Genomic DNA, 11881 nt, shown 5'->3' with positions numbered 1-11881 from the left:
AACAGCTCATGATACATTCATACTGTCACTGGAGCCTCTGACATATTTATTGTACATATATTTTTAATATCCAAGCCTATTCGCACTTATGCACAAACCTTAATGTGCAGTTATCATCCATCGAACCTGTTCTAAGCAGTAAATAGACTAGTTCTTTTTTTAATACACTACAGGTTAAAGGTCGTGTGCATCTTGAAGCCAATCATCTTGTTCTTTTCTTCCACAGCCTCATTATCCTGACTCCCTTTGTTCATTGGCTTTTCCTCAGAACCAGTCCTGCTTCCTGCCAGGCTGGATGGACCACAGTCTTTTCCAACACTGCCTTTATACACACACAGTTTGTTGGAAGGACTCAGCCAAAGCTGGGACACCTGGAGGAAACTGTTTGAATCCATTTTCCAGGCTTCATTTCATCCTAGTGAAGGAGAAAAGATGGAAGGAAGCCATCACTACATCTGACATTTCCACTCACTTTCTGCTTTTCCCTCTGACACTTGACCACTTTGCTTTGGACCAGTTTAGCTTCAGCCCTGGACCTGAGCTCTTTACATGTCATAAGAGAGCTGGAAACAGGGGTGACGCAAACCTTTGACCTGTTGTGTATTTTTATTGATTTGTACTTTATATTCTGTTCGGTTTCATAACCAATTTAACATAAACACCTCCGGCACTCACTTATTTCTGTGATTTATATAAAGTAGATGCAACACTGCATCTTCTCTACAGGATGAATAAAGTACTCTCTGTTTCTCTGCCCATTAACGAATCATCCAGAGCAACACATCAGCTGCAATCAGCCGTGTCAGTTAGAGATGTTTTGACACTCGGTTCACTTTGGGTCAAATACTCAGATTCTTTAAATTCCACAAATAAATCTCCTTTTGAACTTTTACAGTCAACAGTCTGTGCTCTGACACTACAGACGTCAGCACCAGAAAAATAGTGATGCCAAACTAATAGCGTTTACAATTAACATAACAGATCGCTTTACACACTTCTAGACTAAAACTGTCATGTTCCAGTATAAATGCTGAGCAATTTGGTTTGGGAGTAGAGTGTTAAAAAAAAAACATGCTAATTATCTGGCTAATAAATTAGAAATGTAATTCTTACAACAATACAGAGCTTGTTTGTCATTTGAAAACAGAAAAAACATCATATGCTCCTCTTGGCACAAGATAGTTTTATCACACTATGAAAGGTCAGTGTTTGTGACTCCATTTCCTCTGAGAGGAAGTGCATTACGAAATTCATTCATCATAGAGGTCATGAAAAGCTGTGCACACACCTTGTTTTCTCTGATGCCACCAGTGTGGAGATTTTTCTGCTTAAAGCTTGAGGGGGAGGGAAGGCCACAGAATTCCTGTCATGAAGGCATCAGTTTCTGAGTCTTTCTGGGAAATGTTCATGTGACAGAGGATCACTGATGCTGGTTTAACACGCTTCATTACACTGGGTTTGGTGGTTTTTCTACCAGCACCCACTGAGGAAAGTACAGAGCAAGTTCAGCCTGTAAAGAACTGAGTCATTAACTTATTATATTCAGTCTGGTGAGTTTTAAGGTTTCTTAAAAATCTCAATACAGATCTAAAACAACAGGAAATATATCCACCTAACAAGTCAAAGCCCAATACATTATCCTCTATGCGGTAGACCTCCATTTTTCATTGTTCAAAACTATTAAAAACAACAGGGAGCCACACCGCTGCACTGGGTCACATGGTTCTTTGCAGCAGGTGCCCCAGAGGCCCGTCTTTTTCCAAAAACCAGGTCCAGTGGCTTTTTACAGCCTAAGAGTTAGAAGAAGAAGAACAATGTGAGCACAGCAATGTTTTGCATCTGCTTCAGTGACAATTCACGCGTGAAACACAAAAATAGGGGCTGCTATTAGCTAAAAAACCTAGGTATTTTAGAGCTAATGTTAATTGTAAGGTGAGTGGATGTCTTGTAAATCCTGTCCAGACCTTGTGCCATGACAAATTCATACCGGCATTTTAGGTATAGAAAATACTATGGAAAACATGCATTTCACTTATTTTCTTAGTGCTGAGCTCTTGGGCTGTTAAACATACCTGTACCAGCTTTGACTTAAACTATGCACTGCCCATTTTATGATGAAAAAATAACACAGAACTAAAGAAAAAACTGCACAGCTGGTCAGGATTGCCATAGAATACTGTAAGTGAAAGTCATATTAATCACATTTTTATAAAAATAACAGAGAATGACAGTGTGACATTCTTCCACTGCTGTCTTTGAGGACACTACAGAGAAAATTCCTGCAGACATTTCAACAAGATAAAACAGTGATGCCTGTAACAGCTGCGCCACACGAGGCCGCCAAACATCAACACATATTTTGAGTTTTCTCACTCCTCAACATCCGCCATTTTTATGGCCCATCCCGCCAATTTCTCCTGCCAACTACCGCGAACACACGTTATTATATGCTCAAAGCACGTATCATTGTTCAGACAGTATTTTATGAATCACTAGAGACTCTTCTAACTACCTGGACGAAAATGATTCAGTCCTGTGTATGGTGAAAAGATTTTCTTAACCTGTTTTCCAAGTTAGGACTGTTTCCTGTCCAGGTAGCTGGTTAATCGTCGCCATCTTTGTCTTTATTCAGGACCAAAGTCACAACCTGGGAAATGGTTTTAAATTATTTTTTATTCATTCATCATAAAATGTAATAATTCAGAGCTACATTAAGCGTTGCAATTTTGAAGCAAAGGCCTGTAAGACCTGGAGAAGCTGGTGGTTTGCTAACTAGCCAACTATTCTCCGCTGTGAAAACACGCTAACGCTAACACGATGTTAGCAAACGCCAATAAGAAAAACAAAGTTTTATCAACAAGTAATTGATAAAAGACGCCAGAAACAATCGCCAAATAAACAACCGACTCATTAGTGTGAAATACAAATGGACTCACCTGTTCAAAAGGACTAACTCAGACTTTCCTGCCGCACTTCACCAAATTAAATCCCCATTGCTCAAAATGGCGTCTGTTTTTGTTTTCCTACGGCGGTAAACAGACGCGGTCACGTGGCTGCTCTAAACCCGCCACTTCTGTGACGTCGTCTCTAGGTATTTTAGGGGGCGGGGCTAAAAGGCCACCAGTTTCCATAGCAATCAATATTATTGTTGTTTTGATAAACTTTAATAGTTAAATAATTTATTGCATGCTTTTTAATATACTCTAATATATGATAATGTCATATCTTTCCATTAATAAATGAGACAAGTAGATGACTGACAATAAAATGAATGTGATAAATTTAAGGAACTAAAATAATACATATTTGTCTGTCAGTGACTGTGGTTTTTTAATTTCCCTCTTAAACGACTTCCCATGCATGTTTTATTTTTATTTGGTGGCTATATGTAAACACAGGACTATCTTTATATCAGTTCAATTAAACATCACTTACGGGGTTAAGAGTTTGTAATATGAAAATTTAGACCTGATTTTTAATTCTCTAATATTCTCACACTAATATACACTCAGTGGGCTTTTTAGGTACACCTGTGAAGCCGAGGCGATTCAATGCAACTGCTTTGCCACAAATTCTTTGCAAAGTTTTTAAGGTCCAGGTTTTGACAGAAATGCGTGAATTAATTTTTCTATTCATCAAAGTTCACAGGTAAAGGTGCTCCTCAAATGTAATGTAGTCCAGTACAAAAGGTGATCGATCTCTAGTGGCATCATATGAGCCGACTTTACAGCAGATTAGATTGTACAGGTGTACCTAATAAAGGGAACACTGGGTGTGAATGTGTGTAACTCAGCAGGTCAGATATCCTTGGAAGCTAAAAGGAAAGAAAAGGGGAAAGTAGGCGTCAGACCAAGATGCTGTCATGACTAACTTGTTTTTTAATTGCACGTCCAATGAGTGTTAATAAACCCAACACAGAGGTTAGCATCCAGGTCTACAGCAGGGGCGTTCAAACACACTGAAGCTCTGACGACATCAGACAGGAAGGAAACCAGCAAACATCTTCACATCTGTACAAATCTACAGTCAGTCCACAGCACAGCGCAGGTCACCGCTGGAAAACAGGCCTCACATGGTTTATTTCTGCTCAGAGGAGCCATCGGTGGTGTTTTCTCTCAGCTGTCTGTGGCTGTGTCTGTCTTCTGGACTTCTTTACATCTTTATGAGTCAAATTTAGTTTTACACAAGTTATTCAGCTCTGAAACGTTAGCAGCTTTAGAGTGGATTAAACAGGGACTAAAATGTGCTCTTAAGACTAGAAGTTGGAGAACAGTCATCGCTCAAATTAACTAATCGTTAAAATATTACACAACCTTTAGGAGAACAAAACAGCTGTAACAGCGCCAGCAGCTGCTGGTTAAATCCTTCCAGCAGGGAAACGTTCACACGGACAAATCCTTCACACACCAGTGCAAATTAGAGAAGAAATTTGGTCAAGCAGAGAATGAAAATGTACAAAATGAGACAGAAAGGAAGGAAACACTGGAGCTGAGAGGGGCTGTGGCACTAATAAGGATTCCAGACCAGTTAAGACCCAAACTGGGATATCTACATACGATCAGACAGCAGTACAGATGTCGTTTCATCAGAACATTATCTTTAGATCATGGCTTAGTTTTCATTACAGGATGAATGACCAGTATTTCAAAATCATGATTTCATCATCAAGGCTTAAAAGTGCATATGTTTGGGTTGAATAGAACAAATCTTGAGATGAAAACCTTATTTGATATAAGTAACCAGCTGCTCAAACTTAGTAAATCAAAAGTTTCAAACTACTCACTAAAAGGATTTTAAACCAGTGATAGTTTGATGAAGTCCTGTTGCAAAGTCCAGCTGAGATCCTGAAGCATCTGAAAACAGTGAACCTAAGATCACCATTAGAACCACAGCTGCTCTCAGCTTCTGCACAAGGCTCTTGGGAATTTTGTAAATTAAACATTAGTGGAAAGCATCCATGTTACAAACAAGTACTTTACAGCGTCTCTCAGTCTGCTTGTGTGCAACAGCAGGAAGCTGCATCGTTATCATCTACAGCAGTCTTCAGTCTCACATCCACATCACACAATGGCATTTTCTGCTGCAGGAATAATGAGTGAAAACAGTTTTAATCTTCTTTAACAGGACTGGAACTGTCAGGCTGCAGGCAAGGACCATGCTGCTGACTAAACAACCATTATCCCCCAAAACATGGAAAATACTTCACCGTGTATACGAGTACCAGGAGCGAAACGTGGGCCGAGGTCTGTAGCAGTTTCATATTTGGTCCTACTGAGGAGTACTTACACTTGGATATATTCAGCGATTGGTTATATGCAGTGTTACTGAGTGTTCATCTTCATCACATGTTGGACTTTTTCTATCAGAGCTGAAACTTCTTCCTGTCAGCAGTTCTCAACTCTTCATCTGGAGTTTTTTATTTTTATTTTTGGACAGACATGCGATGAACTGCATGACAACAACAGCAAGAGGGGAATTATTATTTTTTTCTTTTTTAAAATCATATTGGAGCATTCCTTCCCCCCCATCTAAACACATCAACAGCCAGGAGACATGAGAACAGTCTTAGAAATGGACTTCATGGTTTCTATTTTAAAAACAGCTCATGTTCTTTCTGAAGTAAAGAACTGCAGGATTTTTCTTAGACTTGCAAATGCAGAGGTGGAAGAGAGAGATAAGAGAGACAGAGAGTGTGTAGCTATGATCACAACAGTGTGTGCATGTTGTGTGTGTATGTGTGTGTGTGTGTGTGTGTGTGTGTGTGTATGAGTGTGTGTGTGTGTGTGCGCTGTACACTGAGTCTTTATTTCCACTGGTGTTTACTGGTGGAGTCCCAGCGGGTGGTGGTGTCAACTGCTTCCCATTGGTCCTCCTCAGTATTCGGTCAGGTTATGCCATTTGGAGATCTGCCGGCGGGGGTTTTCGCAGACTTCCCTCCAGTGGGAGGATCCAGAGGGGGAGGGGCTGTGGAGGCCGAGCAGCAGGCGCCCCAAAACCTCGTTCTTGGTGGTCCGGTCGAAGTCGACCACCAGGAATTCCACCGAGATCTCGGGCAGCAGCTCGGGCGGGATGTCGTAGATGAAGGACTCGTTGAAGACTGGGTTCAGAGTGCACTTCTTAACGTGGGTCTTCTTCTTGGCAATGCGCTTACGGCCATAGAACACATTCACCTTCACATAGGGGTCTGAGGAGAGAAGAAGAATGTGTATTGTGTGAGAGCTCATTTCAACAGAAACATCTGCAGAGATCAGTGGTGATCGCCACACAGGGCAGGAAACAGGAAAAATAGACTGGCACCTACGTTACGCTGATTTTTTTTTTTTTTTTTTTAATTCAGTAAACTGATGCTGCTCCAAACCCGCCACTTCTGTGAATGTGACGTCGATCAACATATTTTTGGAGCAGGGATAAAGGATGATCAGTTTCTACTGTAATCAATATATGATTGTAGTTTTGATACAGGGATGACGTTGTTTCCTCAACATTTGTACAAACACACCACAAAACTGAGGAGATGAATCTACTGAAGTTAATGTGATGACACTTTCTAAGGCCTAAAATTCCGGTGAGAGATTTAAGGGTTTTTAAGGACCCACAGAAACCGTGTACACCGTCTCTTTATATAAAAAAATAAATAACTAAACAGTCAAGTGAAAGCTTCACCCCCTGCACTGAAGGTTTACTCACTCGCTGACAGGCCGGTGATGTCCATCTTGGGGAGGTGTCGAGCCTTCAGGACGACCACGCTGAGACGATGAGACACCGGCTGGTAGGACAGAGACGCCAGCAGCTCCCCGCGGGTCTCGCACTGACGACACACAGACAGAACAGGACATTCAGTCACTGCTTTTCCTCGAGGATCAGATACCGTCAAACGTCTGTCAGCTTGATTTGATTTTATCTCTCATGACAAAATCTGCAGCTTTTCTCTCTGGCACAGTTAATATTATTTCTCCACGTTTTTAAAGGGTCAACACCATTTATATGTTGGATGAGCTTCAGTTCAACAACAAAAATAAAATCAGCAGTGTTAAAGGTTTGGTTAGCCCATATGTCTAAATAAATGTTCTGACTTACTGCCTGTATTGGAAACACCTGTCATTCTAGACACTGCAGGATCGATAACTCAGCTGCACTGACTCAACCATGTGGAACCAGAGTTGGTCCAGCAGGGAGCACCGACTGCACTGACAGGCTGGTTTTTACAATGAGACACATCAGACACTTTGTTATTAGCTGCATTTCAAGTCAAATAATCCACTGTTAGTTGGCTAGTGTGCTAGTCCACTGATTTCGGTGGACGATCCAGAATAACAGATTGGATGCAAACGAAATGCTGCTCTTATGTTTTAAATGACCGTGAGCAGCACAAACTACATTTCATTCTCCTGCACTGTTTTGTGGTGGAGGCAGAAATCTGAGGCACCGATTTCTCCAAACATGGACTGAAATCACATTAAAACACCATAATAAAAACACAACACAGTAAAGAGCTGATGAAAGTGCTTGTACCAAACAAGCAGTTTAAACAGCCAGGATGTATAACAGTGTGGACTGATTTGAAATGAAAATGTATTTTGTCTAATGTGTGAGAGTGAGACATCTGCAATACAATAAACTGTCTCTGCTGTTTACGTCCTCCCAAAAATCCAACTTTAACTTAACAGAAACAGAACAACAGCAAGACTGTTGCTGAATCTCGTTATCTGAACTAGTCTGGGATTAGATTAGCACGTTGCCACGGCGACAGCAGCATCAGCTATTAGTCAGCATCAGGACGACAACAACACACAGAGGAGTGTTTTCACATTAACTGGACACAGGAGGAATCCGTCACTGTAAAGGTGCAGTAATGATGAATGCAGCAAGGAAACAAACACACCCAGCACTAACTCACTGAAACACACACCTTTATCCACAACTGTATGTGTGTGTGTGTGTGTGTGTGTGTATATAGATTCAAGTCAACACCCACCTGCACGTTCCTCTTGGTGATCTGCTGGCTCAGGTGGACCCGGCCTGTACTCGGGTCCACACCCTTCAGTGGCACCACCGCCTCCCCGATGACGTCGTCACGGGCAAAGCGGTCAAAGCTGAGGACCAGGAAGTGCAGGGTGAGCTCGGGCAGCGAGCTGTAGGCCACGCCATAGAAGGTGAAGGTCTCGTCAAACAGCGGGTCCAGGGTCTTCCTCAGCACACGGGTTTTGACGCGGTGCTTCTTCTCAGGTAGGATAGTCATCTTCACATACGGGTCCGAGCTACCCGCCTGCTCGTCCATGGCGGGGAGGCCCCGGGCCCCGACGATGGTCACCACCAGGGCCTTTTTGGGGAAGTTGTAGTCGACTGTGAGGCTTATGGCCCCCAAGTTGGGCTCAGGCTCAGGCTCAGAGGAGGCGGGAGTGAAGGGGGACGCCGTCTTGCTGCTGGTCTGACTGCTGGTCTGGCTGCTGCTAGCCGAGCTGCTGTCCAGGCAGCAGTAGTCAGCGCGAACCGGCAGTGCCCGCTCCACACGGCCCTGGCTGTGGGCAGGGCCTGACCCGGCAGGGGGCACCAGGTGGCTCATCTGCAGCTGCCCTGGGACATCCAGAATGTTGTTCTCCGCATCCACCAGCACCATGCCCCTCCCTGCCGTGGTAGCGGAGGTGCAGCCTCGCTCGCCTTCACGGTCGGAGCGGTCGGCCCGTCGAATACCACGCACAATCCTCTTGCTGCTACTGAGGGATTCTGGGTAAATGCTGATGCCCTTCAGCATGTGAATGAACTTATAGGGTGGGTCCTCTGCATCACAGTAGCGGTCACCGTGCAGCTTGTAGCGTCCAGAGATACGTAGGTATCGACGCTGACAGAATGACCAGAGCAGAACCAGAACCACCACAACCAAAACCAGAACACCAGCTCCCAGGAAGCCCGCCAGCACAGGAGACATGGCTGAGAGATGGAGGGAGAAAGAAAGAGAGAAAAATGCTTTACGATTAGATAGTACTGGAATACTGAAATGAGCTGAAAATAATTGACAGATTTAGTCATAAAGAAATTACTGTTAGTTGCAGCCTGATAAAGAGGTGGAGACATCCTGAGTTTTAATCTTTTTTACGGGTCAGACTCCACTAACAGTGAAGCATTCAATTCCCATAATGCAAATGGATGGCACTGTCAAAGAAGTAACTGCTCCATAGATAATTACTTCATAAAACTCAGCCCTTTATATGGTCAAACAGTAAAAATGTTTTTAATGACCTGTGACTGGAGAAAACAGAGCAAAAGGATGTCGTATTCCCAAAAGCTCCCAGGGTGATAAGTCCTACAACACCCAGGATGCATTGTGCATCCCCATGTCCCATCCATTGTAGTTTGTTTAACGCCAACTTCCTCTTGACGAGACAAGCTGTAATGGAGGAGCATTGGATTTTCATTTTTCTAGACGCTGCCGATCATTGAGGAGGGTTTTAGTCCTCATGGTGCCCAGGTTGGAGATTTTTCCATAGTTTTGGGTAGAATTTCCAAAGAGCTGTGCACACAGGTCATACAGAGGAAAGCTGCCTGGCACTCACTGAGACAAACAGTGGACACACAGGAATCTAATAATGTAGTCACCCTAAAACACGGTGACAGTTACATCATGTAAGGACACAGTGATGTCACCTCCGCGACTCTCCCGAGGTCTCATTAGAAACATCAGAGGAGCGAAGTGTTTGTGTGTAAAGAAAACTGAACTGATCCCTGCTGAGGAGGAGGGGGGGGGGGGGGGGAGAGGGACGGGGGGGGGGGGGTGTGTTGTGGAGGCCTTTGTTCGCAGTGAACTGAGGAGTATTGTTGTCCTGTCTCATGAGGACACAATGATGCTGCCACACACACACACACACACACTGAGCTGGTTCAGGACAAACTAACAGTCACAGTCTGAGGTGTGACCTGCAGCAACAAGAATTCAGTATGTTACTTGTACAATTGTGAGGTAATTGTGGAGCAGTACATCTGACAGCCACAACATTGTCTTAGCTCCAAGCCTCAGTGTGGAGAATCAGACCAGAAGCCCCATCTCATGTTGGCTGACAGCTGTGAACTCCCACACCTGACTTTGAATCCACCAGGTGAAAGGTGGGCTTTGCTGTAAACATCATTTTGGCTTATTGCTGCTTTTAATCACGCAAGCAAAATATAAAAAAAAATATCCTGTGCCTACAATAAAAATAAAAAAGGAAGCATTAACTGAAATGTTAATGCAACATGACGTAAAATACACAATTTCCTCCCAAAGGTCCAACCAATGTGAAGCGTCCTGGTCTCTCCACTGCCCCCCCTCCTCCATGTTGATGTTTCCCACACTGAATGATGACGACAGGCGACATGTGCAGAGGAGGGAGACGTTAAAACGACCACATGGATTCTGATCTGACCGTTCTCACTCACACATCGGACAGGAATCAGATCTAGGACCACATATGCAGGTGGACCAGATCTGGTCTGAGAACATCTGGTTTGGTCTGTTCACACTGAGGGAACATCAGGGCTGAGTCAGTGCAGGGGAAAAAAATCTGATTTGTAGATTAAAGGAGAGAAGCTGTTTGGACAGATAAGAGTGTAAAGACCTTATTGATAACCCGCAACACCTATTTATAACGAGTATTGATCATCAGGTGCAGGATGATCGTGTTTACTGCAGCTCCTGCTTCTCTCAATCACCACACAAAGAAGACGACGAATTAATCATCATCATCATCATCATCATCATCGCAGGTGCGCTCCTCTTTTTGTTCCCTGAACGCTGGGTACAGACATGACGTCAGCCGATACCCACCCCGACTGGCACGCGCACGCACGCCCATGAGGCCACGGGAGAGAAACGGGAGAGAAACGGGAGCACGAGAACGCCCTGTTTACCGCGTCATATCGTCATTTTCCCACATTTTTACATGTTTTTAGACATTTTCCACCGCTTCCTGCTGCTGTGACCAGCCTGTCCATCTCCACCACTCTGCCCTCATCTTTTTAGGAAAATCACTAAATATTTTACATTCGCATTTCTAATTCTTCCAACCTGCCTGTTGGAAAATATTCTCATTTTAATCGAGTTAATACATAAAAGGCCCGTCACGTCCAAATCTAAGGTATATTTAAAACAGGCCCGAGTAAAACACAAAAACATCGGGTGTTGGCTCCATCCCGCTTCACTAACCGGGTGTAGCCTGATGTCACTGGGCCAAACACGCCTGTTATACCGAGGACAAACCACATCAAATGCTCCAAATGAGGCTTAACACGTTTAAACCGAGTTTTTTCGCCGTTAACCCGCAGACATGAAGCAGAACAGGCCCGGTTCTCACCGTAGGCGGGTCCCAGCTCGATGATGTCCGCCATTTTGTGGGGCAGCGGGGATGCGGTGCTGACCGTGCGGGAGAAGAGCGCGGAGATGGAGGGGACACGGACCGACTGCTGCTCTCTTCTACTTCACATCCATACAGAGGCGACGGCTCAGAGGGATAGAAAGGCCGCTGGTCCGGCGGGTAAAGCCTTCATATGTCCGCTGACGGAGCCGTGTCCGCTCGGTGTGTCCGCGCCTCGTCGCTCGGTGCGCAGTGATGCTCGCGGGAGGATGCAGGGAGGCTGCGCGGAGGAGCTCGCGATGAGGCTGGACCAAGCTGGTCTGTTCGTAGAGATATCTCACTCTGCGGGAAAACAGAAACAAAAAAATTATCTCGGTGTTTGTAGTTTCTCAGGCTTGCTGACGCTAGTGGTGTAAAGCAACTAAGTACACTTAAGTACTATATTTAAGTACAACTGTGAGTATTTGTACTTTACTTGAGTATTTCCATGTTGTGCTCCTTCATCCTTGGACTTCACTACTAATCTTAACTTGATAACTTTAGTTCCTTTTCAGAAT

General features: G+C 44.1%; 1 protein-coding gene across 1 annotated transcript; it reads right to left on the bottom strand.

The window, feature by feature from the left end:
* Positions 1-3787: 3787 nt before the first annotated feature.
* syt11b (synaptotagmin XIb) lies at positions 3788-11580 on the bottom strand. The gene is made up of 4 exons (XM_026317896.1): positions 11325-11580; positions 7976-8928; positions 6688-6808; positions 3788-6184 (listed from the first exon to the last, which is right to left on the bottom strand). The coding sequence occupies exons 1-4, from the start codon at positions 11356-11358 to the stop codon at positions 5874-5876; spliced, it is 1419 nt and encodes a 472-aa protein (XP_026173681.1). The 5' UTR covers positions 11359-11580; the 3' UTR covers positions 3788-5873.
* Positions 11581-11881: the final 301 nt, after the last annotated feature.

This window comes from Mastacembelus armatus, chromosome 16, assembly GCF_900324485.2.
Source record: "Mastacembelus armatus chromosome 16, fMasArm1.2, whole genome shotgun sequence".
Lineage (NCBI taxonomy): Eukaryota > Metazoa > Chordata > Actinopteri > Synbranchiformes > Mastacembelidae > Mastacembelus > Mastacembelus armatus.
This window is presented reverse-complemented; position numbering and strand designations above follow the sequence as displayed.

Excerpts from the sequence above, each read along its gene's own strand:
- syt11b (XM_026317896.1), bottom strand. The coding sequence starts at position 11,358 with ATGGCGGACATCATCGAGCTGGGACCCGCCTACG. Across the intron at positions 8,929-11,324 it reads CGAGCTGGGACCCGCCTACG|CCATGTCTCCTGTGCTGGCG; the intron begins GTGAGAACCGGG and ends TCCATCTCTCAG. Across the intron at positions 6,809-7,975 it reads TCACCAAGAGGAACGTGCAG|TGCGAGACCCGCGGGGAGCT; the intron begins GTGGGTGTTGAC and ends GTGTGTCGTCAG.